Source organism: Drosophila subobscura, chromosome E, assembly GCF_008121235.1.
Source record: "Drosophila subobscura isolate 14011-0131.10 chromosome E, UCBerk_Dsub_1.0, whole genome shotgun sequence".
In the NCBI taxonomy this organism is placed as follows: Eukaryota; Metazoa; Arthropoda; class Insecta; order Diptera; family Drosophilidae; genus Drosophila; species Drosophila subobscura.
This window is the reverse complement of record NC_048531.1, coordinates 186,334-207,776: the sequence shown is the minus strand read 5'-3', so window position 1 is coordinate 207,776 and position 21,443 is coordinate 186,334. Positions and strand designations below refer to the sequence as shown.

The 21,443-nt window shown below is 40.0% G+C and overlaps 1 protein-coding gene across 1 annotated transcript in view; it reads right to left on the bottom strand.

Annotated features, from left to right (window-relative positions):
- The window catches only part of LOC117892167 (transcription-associated protein 1), a 95,426-nt gene that overhangs the window by 19,950 nt on the left and 54,033 nt on the right, over nt 1-21,443 (bottom strand). The window contains 4 exon segments of the mRNA XM_034798233.1: nt 14-1,600; nt 13,230-13,343; nt 13,345-13,526; nt 17,620-19,012. Coding sequence (XP_034654124.1) covers nt 14-1,600; nt 13,230-13,343; nt 13,345-13,526; nt 17,620-19,012 — 3,276 coding nt within the window.

Genomic DNA, 21,443 nt, shown 5'->3' with positions numbered 1-21,443 from the left:
CGATACGACTTACTTTATAGTGGCGAATTATGAGTTGTAAAATATGAAATAGCTGTTGCATTGCGTGACCTTCTTCAACGATAATTTTTTTTGTCCAATGAGTCAACATAGTGTTTCCATCTTCCATGCGTAATGGCATAGCTGGCGTTAAGACATCTAAGGCCTGTTTTACAATTGATCTGGCCTCTAATGCGTGTCCTTTCAGTAGAGAATGAAATACTTGTAAGACGATTTTCTTATGAATGGCCAACCTAGCGATTATATGCGCAAGCAATAAATGGCCATGGTATCTGGCGGTAGGATCAACCGAATTTTTACTAAGTAAGCAAGGCCAGGCAAAGGTCATGAGGCGCCTAAGCTTATTTCCTTGTCTCTTATTATTAGCATCACCATCGTGTATGTGTTGAGAAGCACGCTCAACCAGTAAACACGCAAGCTGTAGCAGAGCAATTCTCACTGCATCGTCATATTGTTTATCTGGATCAAACACCTTATTAATAAATACGGAGACAATATTTTTTTCATCTTCTTGATATGGAGTCGGAGGTGCGCCTATTAGTTTATTTCCTTCGCCTTTGTCAAAACTTACAGTGAAACATGGAATTAAAACTGCCGTAATGATTTTTGCTTTTAACTCCTCAGAAATTAAATTGTTATTAAAATTTTCAACAAAGTGAAAAAATGCGTTTCGTTTCCAATTGACCGTAAAGCTTTGAGCAACAGTATTTTGTAAAAAGTCTCGCAAGAAATAGACGTCAGGAATAAATCGATGACACAATGCCCTTAATAATTGAAACAGTAGATCAATGTCGTTTGTATTGTTTGAAAAATATAGCAAAAGTATTTTTCCAATTAAATGCCATAGATCGCATGCAACATTTTCTACGCATGTCGAATACAAATGACCATGCCACATACTCTTAAGGGCATCTACAATATCCTGACGTGTTGGAATCCATTGGTCATCTAATTCCATTAGTGTAAAAATAATCAAAACGGCTTGATGTTGAGCTTCGTATTTTTGTGGTTGGTGCATATCTGAACTCCAATTTAGATACGTCAATAATATTGTATACTTATTGTTTTTTATCACAGAACGAAAAGCGGTTCCCATCTCGTGCTTTAAAATAAATATAAAAAAACGGTTCCATTGAGTATCTATTATCACTGATTCCGTTACAAAAAGATCTACAGTTTCAGCAGGAAACCGTTGAAGAAACTTTAAGAGCGCTTCTCTATATGGACTAGATGCCTCTATCATCAAGTTGTTTTCCGTTTTAAGGACGAGTTGGCATAGCTTTTCAATATATTTTGGTGACGCTGAGATGTGATAAAACATTTCAATGAGTGTGACAATTTTCTGTTCATATTCTCCACCTTTAGATGACGCAAAGAAATTGGTGTTATGATTGGTACACTTATAATCACCAACAAATATTTCAATAATTTTAGTGCAATGTTGCAATATTTGCTCACTAAGCTTTTCATTAAACATTTGTGGAAATAACTGAGTGAAAAATGACAATCTTTTAATTGCTGGAATAGATAAATTCCTATGGTCTCCCAACTTCAGAAGTAGTGGGCGCATCGCAGATTGAATCTAGAACAAATTCGATAAAGTAAAGGAAATTAAGAAAATATTTCATAAAATCGTTGTTTTATACTGGTAGTCAGAGTTCGAATATATGGATATATCAGATTCGTGAAGATATGTGCATGTAAATAAGGGAATTTCTGCGGTTAGCTAACGTACGTTTTATATATTTAAATTGCGGACATCTAACTTAACATAACTTAACTTAACACTTGCTTGCATTCAATGCAAGGAAAATACAATGAAATACTCTTTTCGGTCTCGAACGTATGTTTAGAACAAAGATATAAAAAGCAAAATAGTAAATAAATTAGAATTTGTTTAGGGCACTTGCATTTGTCTCTAATAAATTGATTGCAAGGAAGAGATTTGCTATAAATTGCAAACATTTGTTTCGCAAGTTATATAATTAAAAGTTTAAAGAGCAGTTCAGTTTTCAGGCCACTTTGTCATGAAGCCATTGTATTGTACAAGTTTAGACATTTCTTTACAAAAAACATAATGAGAAATATGAATCTTTTTTTCGGTCCTAACTGACATCGCCAAGGAAATGCTCATATTATAACTATGATATGTATTATAAATATTTATTATATCATACTATAACTATACAAACTTAATAGTATTAGTTGAAAAAGTAATGTATGTACATCAATGGGAGTTTTGTCCTTGCGTGTCTTTTGATGATAAAATGATGTAACGCAGAGAAGGAAACGTTTCCAAGCTAAAAGGGGTTCTTGGTGTGAGAAGTGATGTAGATGGCAGGTGTAGAAAAAAATTTAAAATATAAAATTCGAAAAAAAAATGTAAACAATGCAAATCAGAAGAAACCCGTCACATTTGCTTTCTGTCTTCATGTTTTTTATAATTTTTGACTAACACTGATGAAGCCTGCTGAACAATGTAACAAAAACTAACAAAACAAAACAAATTTTTATTAAAAGGAGGAGAGCCGTGTGACACGCTTCTTACTCGTCACAACTTTTATACCCGGTCATCTACATTTACATCTCACGCTCTTTTAGCTCGCCCCACTCCCAAGGGGCAAACACTGCCCGAAGCACAGTGTGGAATGAGAGAATGTGCAAAACAAAAAATAACGCTACTAGACTGGGTGGGCTTAGCCACGGCAAATTAATTTCTTCATTATGGCTAAAATAATGATCCAATCTGATCCCCATTGGGTGATGTGATAGATATGGTCCTTCCTTACGGAATGGCATTTTTAGATTTATTTTATCTTCAAAATTGTGAATTTTCGCGATTTGCAGGGGCGGAAGGGGGCGGTCGAAATTTGGAAATACACCGGTTAGCTAGTAGCTTTTATAGTCTCTGAGATCCAGACGCTTAACATGACGGACAAGTAGACGGACGGACAGACAGATATGGCTATATCGACTCGGCTATTGATGCTTATCAAGAATATATATATGTACTTTATGGGATCGGAAACGTTTTCTTCTCTGCGTTACATACATTAAAGCTCAAGAAACATATAGAACATAAAATTTGGGTTTTACTTTGAGTTCCGTCTTTTTTTTCGAACACTACCAAAAATCATGAAAACCAATAAGATGAAGAACAGTCTATTCAAAAAGATATCAATTCTTTAATTTGATAGACTGGAAGTGTCTCAAAAAATTTATTGAAGTGGTGAGGTGCGGTGCCACTATTTTTAGGAACACAGCTGTACATATGTTCATATGTATCATAATAAGGTGCGATATTTGTAAATACACTTTTCACAATATGGTTTCACAGCTGTCTGGATGCTCTAGCTTTTGTGGTCTCTGAGAACTAGTCAGACATTGACTCGGCTATTGCTGCGGATCAGGAATATGTATTTGTATATATGTATGTTACATAGTTCGACCAAAAATCGAATATATCCCCAAACCCTGAGTTTTTGGTAACCCTTTAAAGTTATTTGTTTGAACTTGCCAACATTTTCATTGTTTCTGATTGTAAATATAGTGAATGTTTGAAGGTCTGCGATTGTCCTTCAAGAAAATGAAAGGTCATTAGTTAATAAGAAAAATGTACATGTGTAGAATAAAGTTTAGGCTGATTAAGCTAAAGTCTGTTTTGTTCTGTTTTGAGTGCCACTGTTTTTTATTTTATTTACATATTTTATATATATTTAACCTTAAAATATGTAGTTATTTTTCTTATGGCATAAGTGAGTCTGTGTAGTCTGCCTTACCAACATAACTCAGTACCAGGCTAACAGGGTGCCAACTGGCAATCCATCGCCAAGTGTCAGACCCAATTTTAGCTATGCCGATGCCGCCAGAGGCTGCAACAATAAATAATCTGGTCCCAACGCCTGAAAATCAACTAGAAGCAGTAGTATTGCGTATGGAGTCAATGATGGAGAGGATGCTCGACAAAATGTTTAGCCAATCGACAAACATGTTGGCTACAGTCGGGTCGAAGCTATGCAAATAGACTTAAAAGTTACCATATGGAATGCGGACGGCCTCTGTAATAGCAGGCCAGAGGTTGAGCACAACTGCAAGACCAATCAAATCGAGATATTGCTCATTTCCGGGACGCACTTCTCGTCAAGGTCTTATTTCACCGCTGCCGGTACACAGACAGTATAAAAAAGCAGCACAACTTCGTGTGGATTTGGCACTGCGACTTCGGCTGTTGTTGTCTCGCTTACATGACAAAAACAGAACCAAAATTGACCTCAGTTGCTGATCAGCCGTCGACAAAGCAAGATCACGCTACGCTTTTTCTTTTTTCAAATTATAGATGGCAATTCGCAATGCATTATATACGATTATGTTGCGTGCAGTAGTGTTTAATAATTGTATTCATTTTTGTCATATATTTCTTCAATTTTTTACTGTTTTGCTTAAAATTTGTGTTTTCCTTGAAAGTTTCAACACGAAAAAATTGCAGCTTCGTTTCGCCCAGTGTAAAGCAATAAACCGGTTTTGGCGTAGGCATCTTCGTGTTTTAGCTACACACACAAGCGCACTTCACTTTATGGGTGCGAAGCAATGCTTTGCGGCAGAACCGCGCGCGTGGGGCGCCCCCTCCCAATACTTCCCGCATCATATTATATACCCGCTAGTGTAAGAATGTAGTAGAAAAGTAAGAAAATTCAGAGAATAAATAAAGGAATATAAAAAAAAAAAACTTTATGGGTGCCGAGCCCTGATTCAGAGTCAACACCGCGCTAGGAGAGCTTACGATCGCTGCCGCCTATTGTCCACCAAGGCACAATGCGAGAGATGAGGAGTATGCCCAACTGATAAACCTACTTGGTAATAGATTTATCATCGGCGGTGATTTCAACGCGAAGCACTTCTGGTGGGGCTCCAGAGTCAACAACCCCAAGGGACGAGCACAGACAGATCCAGTCTAATAACCTGAACTGCCCACCGATGCGCTGAGGGTTCCAGACGTTCTGGACTTTGCAATTTCCCGTGGCGTGGACCCAGGAATAATACAAACTGTGGCAGACGAGGACCTCTTCTCTGACCACAGCGCGGTTAAACTGCTCATAAACGCCCCAGTAGTGATGAGCTCAGCGCCCAAGAGGCTTATGTATATAACCTGCTGATGCTGCTAAGTACCAACGCTGGCTGATCGGAAACACCAACCTAAATCCAATCTTAGACAGTGGCCAGGATGTTGAGGCTGCTATTGACGCGCTTACCAACAACATTCACCAAGCAGCTGCATATGCGGCCATGACAATTAGTCATCGGCACCGACCTAGGATCCTTGACAGGGAAATGCACCTATGGAGCCCCCAGATCGCCGAACTACTACATGCAAAACGAAGACTCAGGCGAGTCTGGTTCCTTACAAGGAACCCACGTGACAAGGCATCCTTGAAAAGAGCCGCCAAGTCGTTAAGGGAGTTGCTCATCAGTCTGAGAAGGGAGTCCTTCGAAAATTTCCAGGAGGAGCTTGAGCCCAATAAACCACAACACAATTTGTGGCAAGTCACCAAAAACATAAAACGGCACCAAAAAAGGGCAGTCCCAGTTAAAAACACGGACCGCAGCTGGTGCAGGTCAGAGGCGAATAGGGCCAACGCGTTTGCACAACATCTGGAGAGCGTCTTCACTCCCCGTATTAGATGCATACCCGATGCAATTTCCGAGACAGAACAGGAACCAACTAGCACTCAAGAAGGCGGCAGTCAAATACCCACAGTACAGGAAGAGGAGACGAAGGAATGCATTTCCGCGCTTGGGAACAATAAAGCGCCAGGCGATGATGGCATCAATGCAATCGCACTGAAGCTGCTACCCCCAGTCTGCATTGAACTTATCACTAAGCTCTTTAACAGATGTCTGCAGATTGGGCACTTTCCAGCGCAATGGAAACGAGCCCAGGTAGTAACGATACCAAAGCCTGGGAAACCTGAGGCCAATCTTGCCTCTTATCGTCCGATCAGTCTTCTGGCGACGCTCTCCAAAAATCAGGAGGAATCTACCGCAGTCCTACTATGCGTTCCTTGCCTCATACTTGGCTGACAGACAATTCTTTGCGAAATGCGGAAATGCGAGCTCAACACTGAAGATCATCAGAGCTGGCGTCCCCCAAGGCAGTGTGCTCGGCCCACTGCTTTACAATCTTTACACTGCAGACCTGCCAGTGATTGAGAGGCCCGACCTACTCATCGCCACCTACGCTGATGACACAGCATTCGTAGCCACTGCTGATACGCCGGACGGGTCTCTCAAATAATGCAAGCAGAGCTGGATTTAGTCAACAACTGGTAGAGGAGGTGGAACATCGCGGTCTACTATAAGTCCACAGCCACCACATTCGCGTTAAGGCCGGGTAACTGTCCAGCTGTATACCTGGAAGGGGTCATTATCCCGGATGAAGAAACGCCGAAATACCTTGGCATGACACTAGACAGGAGGCTTACCTGGAGGGTAAGAAAAGAAAAGCAGGCGGATGACAAGCTGAAGAAACTCTATTGGCTAATTCGCCGCAAAAGCAAACTCAACCTGCGGTCAAAGCTGCTTGCTACAAGGCGATCATTAAACCAATATGGACATACGGCATACAACTGTGGGGAACTACCAAACCAAGTAACCGGCGGATCATACAAATTTTCCAAAATAAAGCCCTTCGAATAGTCGGTAATGCACATATTTACTACGACAATGCCACAACCCACAGCGTCCTCGACATATCGTGGGTAACGGAAGTGACCACTGAGAGTAGCACCAGGTACCTCACACGCCTCCACCAGCAAGATAACAACCTAGCTATTGGCCTGCTGGACAACAGCACAACCACAAGAAGACTTAAAAGAGATCACCCGCTGGACCTCCCCTAGAACTAAGTAGCTAGACATATCAAAATTATTCATAGAACTTAATAATAACATAATTGTAAGATAACTGAAATAAGATTGCCAAGTACCCAAAGAGGAAATTTAATAATTGTCTGCAAAAGACAGATCTTAAATATAGTTGAAACACGGCTCAAAAACAAACGAGACGGGACGTGCGAGACGCTTCTTAGGCGTCACAACTTTTAAACCCGGCTCTCAGTACTACATCTGCACTTTAGCGGTTATTTGTCAAATTTTACATTTTTTCTTCATCTGTCATCTACATGAACAACACTGCTCACGCCAACACGCTCCTTTAGCTCGCCACCCTCCACAAGAGCCACACACAGCAGAGTCTCACACGTCCCTTCTCGTTTTGAAATACACTTGTAACAGTGTGAGCATACAGAAGTATAGATGCAAAATTTGGTGGCTCTAGCTTTTATGGTCTCTGAGATCCCGGCGCTCAACAAGACGGACGGACGGACGGACGGACAGACGGACAGACAGACATGGCTCTATCGACTCGGCTATTGATGCTGATCAAGAATATATATACTTTATGGGGTCGGAAACGTTTCCTTCTGTGCGGTATATACAACCGTTCGCACAAATACAATATACATACATATACAATATATATAACACATTTGTGACGGCACATAAATATTTTATTCGATTAGTATTTTCTATCAGCTCATTGCTGAGAAAGTTTCAGACGGTTTTTCCAACTCTTCTAATTTTGACGGGAGTCTCATCAAGGTCACTTTTGGATTTTTAGGACAAATTTGTAAGACGTGAACATCGTATTTCGAATTTTCGAAAAAAAAAAGACATTGAATTCAATGCTAGGCTTGACAAATACTATGGGGACTCTGCACTATATACATATTTGAATGGTAAAAAGACGGCTTACTGTTTTTCATTGTGCCCGTACAAGCACATAGGCCACATCCTGGAGTCCCAACTATGGTCCTATCCCAAAAACAACTTTAAAAATTCTCGTTATGGTGCAATTTATGGTTATGCACGTTATGGTTATGGTGAAATTGCAAGATATTCTGGAAGCTATGGGCAACCACATCGACAAGTGTTTTTAATTTTGAATGATCAGTTGGGTATAAAAAAGCTTTCCGAAAGATGGCTGCCGTGTTTGCTCACAATCGACCACGAGCGAAATAAACTGACAACTTCGAAGGAGTGGTTGGTGTTGTTCAATCACAATATGGACACATTTCTACACCGATTCGTAGCCGCGTATACAACGTAGATCCACCGAAAAACACCAGAGACAAACTCAGTCAAAACACAGGGTTTCACAGGGTTTTAAGCCAAAGTCGGCCAAGGTGGGTTTTTAAGCCAATAAAGCCATACAGGCAGTTTTTTTTAATGCACTCGGTATTATCCACATTGACTACCTTCAGAATTGTAAAACAATTAATGGCGAATATTAATATTATGCGAACTTGTTGGATAGATTTAATTCGAATTTCAACGAGAAGGGACGTGTGAGACGCTTCTTACGCGTCACAATTTTTATACCCGGCACTCAGTACTACATCTGCACATCTGTCATCTACATCAACAACACTACTCACGCAAACACGCTCCTTTAGCTCGCCACCCTCCCCTAGAAACACACACTGCAGAGTCAGGGCAGAGGCAGAGGCAGTGACGTGTCAGGGGCCAGGCCATAAACAGCGCGAAGCAGAGTGTGAATGCTGCGGGACGGGGTGGGTTTGGCCACTGAAAATTAATTTCTCCATTGTGGCTATAATAATGATCCAATCAAATCCCAATTTGGTGATCTGATAGATATGGTCATTCCCTACGGAATGGCGTTTTTAGTTTTCTGTTATCTTCTAAATTGTAGATTTGGGAGGTTTTCGCCCTTTTGCGGGGGCGGGGCTCATTTTTGAAATACACTGGTTTCAGTGTGAGCATACAGCAGTCTGGTGCCAGTCTTGGTGGCTCTAGCTCTTATAGTCTCTGAGAACTAGCCGACAAACAAGACGGACAGACGGACAGACGGACGGACGGACAGACGGACAGACAGACATGGCTCAATCGAATCGGCTATTGATGCTGATCAAGAATATATATACTTTATGGGGTCGGAAACGTTTCCTTCTGTGCGTTACATACAACCGTTATGTGCACAAATACAATATACCCTATTTACTCTTCGAGTACCGGGTATAAAAAGAAACGACCGCATTTGGACAAGAAACAAAGTTTTTCAGCGGGACAATGCAACGTGCAGACATGCCCAGTTTGAATGGTAAAAATCCATCCATTACTCTACGAATTTATCCCCTAACTACACTATTCTCTAGATTTAGTCCCTTCTGACTATATAGTGTTTCCAAACCTAAAGAAAGGCAAAAAGAAAGAAAGCAAAAAATTCCTATTTCAGAAATACCTCAGAGAGGTATACAGAGCAAAAAATATATTGTTCGGGCCAGCAGCTATTTAATCATAACAACTAAGCTTCATAACATAAGTTCAACATAGATTAATAGCCCTGCTTAGTCTAACGCTCTGTAGCGCTGCTGCGCTCTCCCCGAGAAAGTGCGCTCTGCAGCTGCCGAAGCGCCTACAGACAAGATCGGCCGTCGCTGCCGAAAACAGTTCTGTGCTAATCACTCACCGCATAGGTTGCGTATCGAACCCTGTAAACATTTATTTGGCCAGGCGAAAGAGCGAGCAATTGGCTTCAGCTGGTTTAAATATTCGATTATAATGTTTAAACCTTAACTTATTCGTATTCGATTTTGGATAAATATAGGTGCCAACGAGAAGGGACGTGTGAGACGCTTCTTACGCGTCACAACTTTTATACCCGGTACTCAGTACCAGAGGTACCAGAGGTTTTGGCAACACAGATCTGGTACCTGTGACGGCAATATCCGGTGGTCCGGGACGTTTATTGACTGGTGGGATCGAAATAGATGGGATACGATGTGGCTTTGGAGCGGACTCGACAGAAACGGACGTCACAGTACTAACTGGCTGCATGTTCTCCGAGATGATCGATTCGGTAGCCGAAACTTGATCACCAGCAGCTGTCGTTGCCCTTGGAGTGGCAAACGAAATTAGTTGCTGCACTAGCGGAGTGGACCGAGACAGTTGATTAGCAGCGAGCGGTCGAGGGACAGGCACTTGCAGATCCCGAGGAGTGACTTCTATGCGCCTAGGAGACCGCTGAATTGAGACTCCATGGCTAGAAGCCGATCGTACTGCTTTTTAAATCCCACGGTCAACTTCTTAAAGCCTTTTCGCGTCTGCCTCATAAACGTGACCTTGCCATTCTCGACAGACCGACATGCCTCGCAACTGTAATGCAGACCATTACGCCTAGAAATTGCGTCACACACGAGGCCAGAGAACCCAATACATTTTGCGTGCACTATGTTATCGCAGAGCCAGCAAGGGATGCTCGGCTGGTCGTGGATGATCTGCTTCTTGCAGGTTTGAGCGGAACAAACAACCACGTATTCCAAATTTATATCTTCTTCTATATATATAAAAGAAAGTCGTATTTGGTTCAACACTTTTAACTCGAGAACGGCTGGACCGATTGCCATGGTTTTTGATTTGTTGGATTTGTTTCCGTCCCGAGTAGCAGAATACATCTTAAAAACAACTTATGGCCTGTTTGTTGCGGCCTTAAAGACAAAACTTTATTTTTTTCTGAAGACATCATGTGTGTGTTCAGAAATTTGTCTAAAAAGTTAATTTTTTGTTCATTTTTATTTGTTTAATCATATTTAATATTTGTTTTATTTATTTGTTTAATTTTGTATTAATCATTTTAATAACAATGCCGCGTCCTAGAAGATCTGATCTTTCCCAGCGAAGCCGTAATGCAATTAAGCAACGGAATATCGCGAGTCAATTATCTGATGGAGAATCAGGCGATTTCCGACAAACACTACCAGTCATTCCAAGATTTACTGCTGCCGACGAAATAAACGCTTGCCTCAAAGCATCAAATTTGTGGCGATATGTAAAGAAACTTCAACTGTCTGTAAATATGAGAGTTGCGTTGTTGAACGATCTATCTGCTGATGATTTCTCGAAGCAATTGCTGACTATCGGTAATGGCCGTGTTCCTGTTGACAAATCGAGCGGTTTGATTTAATTTCCTCCAAATTTTTGCAATTTCGTATCATCAAAAGACGAGCTTATCAACAAAGTATTCCCGGATATCATTGCTAACCACAAAAATACTAAATGGTTAAGTGAGCGAGCAATTTTGGCCGCTAAAAATAAAGATGTAGATGACCTCAATCTTATAATTCAATATCAAATCGTAGGTACTCTGTATTCATTTAAATCTATCGACTGTGTAACAAACGAAGAAGAAGCCACTAATTATCAAACTGAATTTTTAAACTCCTTGGATGTGCCTGGTTTACCACCGCACAATTTAAAACTTAAAGTTGGCTCGGTAGTCATCATGCTTAGAAATTTAAACCAACCAAAACTGTGTAATGGAACGCGTTTGGTGATAAGAAAACTGATGAGCAATGTGATTCAGGCGTCGATACTTAAAGGAAAATTTAAAGATGAGAAAGTTCTTATTCCAAGGATTCCGATGATCCCAACGGATATGCCCTTTGAGTTTAAACGAATTCAATTCCCGATTCGTCTTGCCTTCGCCATGACGATCAAGAAATCACAGGGCCAATCCTTGACTATTTGTGGACTCAATCTAGAAAATGCATGTTTTTCTCATGGTCAATTGTACGTGGCATGCTCACGTGTCGGCAAACCATCCGTTTTATTTGTTCTTCCGCCTGACCAAAAAAACAAAGAATGTCGTTTACCACAAAGTGCTTGAATGAAAATCCTATTACCATCGCATTGGATCATTGCAACCTATAAAAGATGCACAGCATAAATTCTTGCAAATATACTTCATGGGCAATATGGAAGAACAACTTGACAGGCGTCAAGGGATCAACACAGCTACGAAGAGAGCAAATCTCCATGATCTGCAGCAAATGCTTCATGAACATCATGCATTGGTCAGGCTGTTCAAGACTGCTTTAGAGCGCATGCCAAGTGATTGCAATTCGGTCAAGTCAATTAAATAGATTTGCAAATATGTCACGAAAGGGAGCGACATGGCGGTTTTTGGTATCCAAACATCCAATACCAACGATGAAATCACGCGCTATTAAGTTGGTACTTTTTTGTTTCTATCTATATAAACATATTATTTTGTATCATTGTTCAAAGCCTAAATTAGTTCAGCCAAAAAGTTACACGACATTCATTGACTGTTAGGCGGTGCGAAGTTCGCCGGGTCAGCTAGTATATTTTTATTTATTTTTTTTGAGCCGTCTTTCAATTTTTATTTAAGATCTGTCTTTTTTGCAGACAATTAATAAATTTCCTCTCTGGGTACTTGGCAATCTTATTTCAGTTATCATTATTAGCAATTATCATTACTAGCATTTGAACCGCTGACGTTTGTTCGGTTCGGTTGTGGCAGCCAGATGAGAATTTAACGCTCAGCACCATGACTTGTGCCAGCTAGTATATAAATACAAAATAAATACAATCGAGAAGGGACGTGTGAGACGCATGTAACGGCACTCAGTCAGTGTACCTGTAAAATATGGTTTTTTCGAATTTTACACCGCACATCTATGTACATCTGCAGAACTTTTCACCCCAACACGCTATTTTCGCTCGCCACCCTCCCCTAGAGCCGCACACTACAGATCCACGCAGGCCGCGCAGAGGCAGAGGCTGGCTGATCCATTCGGATCCCAATTTGATGATCTGATAGATAGGGTCATTCCCTACGGAATGGCGATTTTATCTTCAAAATTGTAGCTTTGGGAGGTATTCGCCCTTTTGTGGGGGCGGGGCTAATTTTTTAAATACACTGGTTTCAGTGTGAGCATATAGCAGGCTGGAGGCAACATTTGGTGGCTCTAGCTCTTATAGTCTCTGAGAACTAGCCGACAAACAAGACGGACAGACAGACAGACAGACATAGACTCGGCTATTGATGCTGATCAAGAATATATATACTTATGGGGTCGGAAACGTTTCCTTCTGTGCGTTACATACAACCGTTATTCGCACAAATACAATATACCCTATTTACTCTTCGAGGACCGGGTATAAAAAAGTTCAAACGGATATGTCTTAAAAAAAAAAACCTTTTATTCTTAGGTATGGCGACTATTTTTCAGCCCGCCCTCGTTCATATCTTGTACTTCTTGAGTACTGGATTTGAATTACAATTTTTTTTCCATGAAATAGTTTTATTAAACACACAAAACATGTGAAACTTACCTTTTCTTTTTCAAGTGTAATTCCAGTTATAAAATGCTTCATGCAGAGATACGCAGTTTCTTGAAGCTCTGATTTATCATTTTCCATTACTTTAAAAATTATATTAATAATTTTTTTCTTTATAACCGATATCAGAGATATAATGGCATGCAGCCAGTGCTCGTAATGCGCTAGTCCTAAGAGGTATCAGATTGGCAACATTTTTATAACAATCCAATTTAGCCAATGTTGCATCTTCGGCTTCACTTAATGTGAGCAACTCGTGAAAAAAAAGTTTATGATAGGTATTTGATAAATCTGAAAATATATTTGGTTAATATTAATAAAGTATTGAAAAGGATTTTTTATCAGCATCAATGGTCAAGTCAATGTCTGTCTGTTTGTCCGTCTGTATTGATGAGCGCTTGGATCTCACAAACTATAAGAGCTAGATCAACCCCATTTTCATTAGGATTGCTGTGGTGTCACACTTTTAAAAGTGTGTTGCACCGCCCCCTTTCTACCTTACAATAGACGAAAATCGGTGGCATTCAGGGCCTATACCTGCCTATACCTATAGCTGCCAGCCCATTCTCTTTCTTGCTCGCACAGTTAAACCGATAAATTTGTTTATGCCCGGTACTCGAAGAGTAAATAGGGTATATTGTATTTACGCACAAAGTGGATGTATGTAAAGCACAGAAGGAAACGACCCCATAAAGTATATATATTCTTGATCAGCATCAATAGCCGAGTCTATGTCTGTCTGTCTGTCTGTCCATCTTGTTTGTCGGCTAGTTCTCTGAGACTATAAGAGCTAGAGCCACCAAATTTTGCCTCCAGACTGCTCACACTGAAACCAGTGTATTTCAAAAATCAGCCCAGCCCCATTCCGCATACGCATTCGGTAGGGAATGACCATAGCTATCAGTTTTCCGAATTGGGATCCGATTGGATCATTATTATTGCCAGAATGAAGAAATTAATTTGCAGTGGCTAAACCCACCCTGTCCAGCTGATTTTTTTGTTATTTTTGGCACATTCTCACATTCACACTCTGCTTCGTGAAGTGTGCGTCTCTAGGGGAGGGGGCCGAGCGAAAAGAGCGTGTTGGCGTGAGAAGTTATGTAGATGTAGATGAGAGGTGTAGACAAAATTTAAAATGTCAAATGTAAAATTCGAAAAAAAAAAACAATATGTTACAGGTACACTGACTGAGTGCCGGGTATAAAAGTTGTAAGATGCGTCTCACACGTCCCTTCTCGTTTTTATTTATTTTATATTTATATATATAATATAAATATGGAATACGTTGTTGTTTGTTCTGCTAAAACCTGCAAGAAGCAGAGCACCCACGACCAGCCGAGCATCCCTTGCTGGCTCTGCGATAACATAGTGCACGCAAAATGTACTGGGTTCTCTGGCCTCGTGTGTGACGCAATTTCTAGGCGTAATGGTCTGCATTACAGTTGCGAGGCATGTCGGTCTGTCGAGAATGATGACGAAAGGACTTTAAGGAGCTGACCGTGGGCTTAAAAAAACAGTACGATCGGCTTCTAGACATGGAGTCTCAATTCAGCGGTTTTAAACTGCTGAATGAGTCTCCTAGGCGCAAAAAAGTCACTCCTCGGGATTTGCAAGTGCCTGTCCCCCGACCGCTCGCTGCTAATCAACTGTCTCGGTCCACTCCGCTAGTGCAGCAACTAATTTCGTTTGCCACTCCAAGGGCAACGACAGCTGCTGGTGATCAAGTTTCGGCTACCGAATCGATCATCTCGGAGAACATGCAGCCAGTTAGTACTGTGACGTCCGTTTCTGTCGAGTCCGCTCCAAAGCCACATCGTATCCCATCTATTTCGATCCCACCAGTCAATAAACGTCCCGGACCAGCGGATATTGCCGTCAAAGGTACCAGATCTGTGGTGTTAAAACCTCTGGTGGGAGTCCCACCAAAGCGGCAAGTTTTTGTCTCTCGGCTTGACCCTGACCTCACATCTAATGATGTAATTGCGTTTATACAAAGCAAAATAAAAGCCGATGGCTTAAAGGTGGAGAAGTTTAATTTATCTTATGCCAGGGAGATAGCATCTTTCAAGATTAGCGTATCGACTCATTTCGAGAACATTTGCTCTTCCAAATTTTTCCCAGAGCCCCTGGTTGTAAAAGAGCTTAAGGCTAAGAAGAACGAGAAGGGACGTGTGAGACGCTTTTTACGCGTCACAACTTTTATACCCGGAACTCAGTAACATCTGTCCCTTAGCGGTTTTTTTTGTCAAAGTTTACATTTTTTCTTCATCTGTCATCTACATCTACAACACTTCTCACGCCAACACGCTCCTTTAGCTCGCACCCCTCCCCTAGAGGGAGGGGCACTGCAGAGGCAGAGGCCGCACACTGCAGAAGCAGAGTGTGAATGAGAGAATGAGCAAAAAACAAATAAAAGCTGCGGGACGGGTTGGGTTTAGCCACTGCAAATTAATTTCTTCATTCTGGCTAAATTAATAATCCTATCTGATCCCAATTCGGTGATCTGGTATATATGGTCAATTCCTACGGAATGGCGTTTTTAGTTTTCTTTTATATTAAAAATTGTGCAGCTGTAGTTCTGAGTACCATATAAAAGTTGTGACGCGTAAAAAGCGGCTCAGACGTCCCTTCTCGTTTAGAGAGTCTTCGTTATATAGGGGTCATCAAATTCCTTTGACCACCTCTTTATAAAACCAATCCCGCTCATGGCTTTATTTACCATGTTAGAAATGTGTTCAGAAAAATAACTTGGGGTCTAGTTTAACACCAAGATCATCTTCCAATGTAATTCTCTCTAATCTAATCTCTCTAGATCTAAGAGATCTAACGCAAATATGAAATGAAATATCCTTATATTGGACACAGAGCTTAACATCTTCCGCATACTGGTACTCGAGAGTTTGTTAATACAGAAGGCAGGTCATTAATAAGAGTGTGAAAGTACCCTGTGGTACTCCAGAAGTAACCATAACAGCTGAAGATAAGAAGTTTTTGAAGAGAACTCTTTGACACCTAGAAGACAGGTATCTAAGAATCCATCCCAAAAGATTAGACTGAAACCCTAGAGGTCAAGCTATTGTGCAAGAAGAGAGTGGTTTATAGAATCGAATGCCTTACTGAAATTTTAATAACATCTGGCTGCAAGTGAGCCTTTGATGACAAAGGTAAACTCTAAAAGATTAGAGGTTGTTGATCGTCGCTGAGCTGGAGATATAAACGATTTGCAGAGTTGTTGCAAGTGCGGAGTTACAATTTTCTCAAACATTTTAGGAATAGCGGTTAACATTGCTGTTACCTTTCTCATGGAGACCAATTTTAAAAGATTACTTCCATGTAAGCATGACGAATAGAGTGAATAGTTTAAGAAAGGAAGAAGCTAAATTGTTTAGGTGCTTTAGGCTTTATATAATGACAAAGATCATTACAACCAGATTTAAGATACTTAAATGATACTTTAAGGTACTTAGATATGAAAAAAAAGCTAAAACAAGACTTGAAAAAAATACAAGTTTTTTAAATTTGTTTAGAAAAATTCTGCCATAGAAAAACAAATATATCATCAGACCAAAATATCTAAGCTCCATATTTTAAAAAAATATTGGTTTTGGTTCCTTGAGCGAAAAGAATGACAACAATAAGCAAGCTTAAGCATAGTTGGTGGAAGGGGTGGTGGGAAGCCACTGCTTGTGAATTTCTTCATTTTAGCTATAATATCTGAGCCGATCTTAATTCGGGGATCTAGATATGGCCATCCTCTACGAAACTGCGTTTTTATCTTTAAAATTGAGTATATGAGAGATTTTCATCCTTCGTGGGGGCGGTGCAAAGCTAATGAAAAACGGTGTTTATTAAAAAACACCATTTGTATCATCTGATCGACCATTTGATTTTAAACGATAAAATTCCCATTGAAATTATGTTACCCTAAATATTTACAAATCGCAAGGGTAGTCTCTAAAAATGGCTGTCATAGATTTGTGAGTCGGCCAGTTTTATGTCGCGTTCTTCAGAGTCAGCTTTTCAAGGGCTGAAAAGTAATCGACCTTACCAATATAAGAAATTTCTAACCGCCCATAAATACTTTATGCGATTTTCCATCAGAGAGCTGAGAGAGTTTAAACGGCTTTCCCAAATATGGTTATTTTGACGGGAGTTTTAGCATGGTTTTGGATTTTTAAGACAGAATTGAAACGAAGGAACGTTGTGAGACTCGGATGTACGCGTCGGATGTACCGTTATACCGGTACTAGCAGTATACATTCGAATTTTCGAATTTTACATTTGAGGTTTATTTAAATTTGTATATGCCACAGATACAGTCGTTCCAGAGTCTCAGTTAAAAAGTCTAAGGTATAGAAATCATCATCAAAGTTTTCACACTTACCAATCGTAAACAGTCGCGGTTCCAAAGTTGTACAAAACGTGTTTCCATCCATTAATCCGATTTGGGCATTGGCTGGTTGATGTCTCAACAAATGTTTTTTCGGTGGTATTATATCAGCGAGTACATCTTTATGTGGGTCCATAACCTCCGAAACTGTTTTAGATTGAATTGCTCCTATATGTTTTAAAAGTATCATAGATTCCTCTCTTACAATCCCATTAGGACTTGTAATGTGTCTAACTAGTTCATGAATAACTTCATATGTGGCCTTTGTTTGCAACTCTTTTAGATCATCATTCGTATAACTTACACTAATAGGGCTTAAGCAAATTTCCAACATTGTCTTCATATAGTTCTTTGTAATTTCGATGGCTCCATTGGAAACATCACCCTCTAGGTCCATTAACACAAACATAAAGGCTTTCAAAAAGTTGAAGAGATGTTGATATAGAGCACGCAGAGACATATGCTTACATAAAAACTGAATGGCTTGACAGCCACCGACCTTTGAATACCAAGGTCGATCATAGCATAGGGATGTCATTTTTTCTGCCAAATACTGGATTAAAGGTAATCTACACGCTCTTTCTTTATTTCCCATTATGTTTGTGGCAGTGTCAAGAATTATTCCCATGCAAGCTATGCCAGGTTTGCACAGTTCCTTTTCTTCGTGTCCCATGCAAGAAGCTAATGCATCGATTAGAACCATGGGATCAATACCACTAGAAGCTTGGAAACCTTTTTGGGGAAATGGACCCGCCTGTTGTGCAATAGCTACCATCGTATAATGTCTCACAACAGCAGCCATTACTGGGCAAACAGAATCTCGCAAGTCTTTCGTGGCTGAAGCCACCAACATTCCAATTAAAGCAGTCTGATGAGTTCCTCGCACACTAGCTTCCTCGACTTTATGTTGAAATATTGACCAATTCATTATGTTGCTTTCGACAAAATCTGCATGGGTAAACAATTTTAGCAGCGTATGTTTCTCATCATCCAAACTAATGAACGCTGCTAAAAAACATCTGATTACTTCCCAGCTTTGACGCCTATAAAACTGGTCAGTAGAATTTGACCCTAATGCTTTAAATGCAGAATGAATCGCTTCGTCCACGGGAAATTCGATTGGAGTTTCATATTCTTGAAAGTATGTTATAATAGAAATTATTGGTTTTTCGTTTTGATCATAGTGTAAAGTCTGTGGTTCCACCATCATTTTGCGATTTCCACCTCCAAATTTCCCAAGAACGCGAAAGGCAACAAGGGCGGCATTGTCTTGGTTTCTTAAAGTTTTCCAAAGGGCTTGCATTAAAGCCGCTCTAACTGGTTGTATGTGATCATATAAAAAATCAGGCTGCAAATTGTCAACGCAGAGTTCCAATGTTCTTAATCCCTAAAATTTAAGAAAACATAAGTATAAGTATAAGTATAGATAAATATATTATTTTTATTTTATTTTTCTAGGACTTTAGATTCGCTCGGATAAGCACCCAATTAATTAATTATATCTTCACTCAAGAAGAAAGCCGTAAAGTCTATTGTCAACAATCAAAGTGGACAAAAACAAAGTTGGCATGTGCTAACATATTCTTGCATGTACAGTGGGGAGCAATGATGAGTACATGTTCACAATAACTGACTTTCGTCGCCCATAACTTCTAAACGAATGAAGGAAAGCAAAACAATTTTTTTCCTGTATTAATTACTGTATTCTTAGCAAACAGGCAATGAAAACAAAAAGAAACGAGAAGGGACGTTTGAGACGCTTCTTACGCGTCACAACTTTTATACCCGTCACTCAGTACTACATCTGCAACTTAGCGGTTATTTGTCAAATTTTACATTTTTTCTTCATCTGTCTTCTACATCAACAACACTACTCACGCCAACACGCTCCTTTAGCTCGCCACCCTTCCCTAGAGCATCACACTGCAGAGTCAGGGCAGAGACGCGGCAGAGACAGAGACGTGTCAGAGGCAGCGGCCGCAAACACTGCGCGAAGCAGAGCGTGAATGAGAGAATGTGAAAAAAACAAATATAAGCTGCGGGACGGGGTGTGTTTAACCACTGCAAATTAATTTCTTCATTGTGGCTATAATAATGATCCAATTGGATCCCAATTTGGTGATCTGATAGATATGGTCATTCCCTACGGAATGGCGTTTTTAGATTTCTTTTATCTTCAAAATAGATTTGGGAGGCTTTCGCCCTTTTTCGGGGGTGGAAGGGGTCGTGGGTCATTTTTTAAATACACTTGTAACAGTGTGAGCATACAGAAGTATGGATGCAAAATTTGGTGGCTCTAGCTTTTATGGTCTTTGAGATCCAGGCGCTCAACAAGACGGACGGACGGACGGACGGACGGACGGACAGACGGACAGACGGACAGACAGACATGGCTCTATCGACTCGGCTATTGATGCTGATCAAGAATATATATACTTTATGGGGTCGGCAACGTTTCATTCTCTGCGATACATACATCCACTTTTTCATTCTTCAATACCTTTGCAATCAATCGCACTTACATATATCGTCACACACATCTAAACTTAACACTTATCTGCGTATGTATATCTATGTTTATATACAAATTGGTGATCTGATAGATATGGTCATTTCCTACGGAATCGCGTTTTTTTCTTTTATCTTCAAAATTATAGGTTTGGGAGGTTTTCGCCCTTTTGCGGGGGCGGGGCTAATTTTTGAAAAACACTGGTTTCAGTGTGAGCATACAGCAGTCTGGATGTCTCTGAGATGTCTCTGGAGTCTCTGAGAACTAGCCGACAAACAAGACGGACAGACAGACATGGCTCTATGGACTCGGCTATTGATGCTGATCAAGAATATATATACTTTATGGGGTCGGAATCGTTTCCTTCTGTGCGTTACATACAACCCTTATTCGCACAAATACAATATACCCTATTTACTCTTCGAGTACCGGGTATAAAAAGGGCAAGCCAAAACAACTCGCAAGTACTCAATTTTGCACTTTTCGTTATTTTATATTTCTAAATTTTCTAATCAACAATGTCAAAAATATTTTTTTTGGTATATTCTAGCAATACTAACATCAAATTAAGACATTTCTCATAACAATCGAAGCAGATTTCTTGAGTTTATTAAATAGTGCCTATGTTGTACCTGAGACTGAAGAAAAAAGATCAAGAAAATTAAAATATTATTGTGTAGCTTGTGGCTATACGACATCTAAAACTGCTGAAAACTTGGCATTAGCCAATCGGTGGTGATCATAGTGGAAAAGATGCGAAATTTTGTCCCCAAACAGCAAGTCCACATGCGAGTTGTTTTAGCTTGCCATTTTTAAAGCTGTTTCTGCTAAAGCTTTTCATTTCTTTTTGCTTTTATTGCCTGGTTGCAAAGAATACAGTTGTTAATACACAAAAAAAAATTGGTGTGCTTGCCTTCATTCGTTTAGAAATTATGGGCGACGAAAGTCAGTTTTTGTGAACATGTACTCATCATTGCTACCCTTTGTACATACATATGTAACGCACAGAAGGAAACGTTTCCAACCCCATAAAGTATATATGTTGATGATGGTTTTTTTGCTTTGGCAGCGCCTGTTGCTTTATCAATCAAATTTTAAAAAATCATTTTTTGCATAAAAAATACACCTAAAAAAGGCTGGAAAATCATGAGAAAAAAATTCGAATGAGTTCATTTTAGTTTTATCCTGAGCATAATTTGTACAAGAAAAAGTAATACCTACACATGTGTGAAGGCTTTTCACAGAATATAACAAACGTTTGAATGCAAGTGCAATCAAAAATAAATAAATCTAACCTTTCTAACTTAAA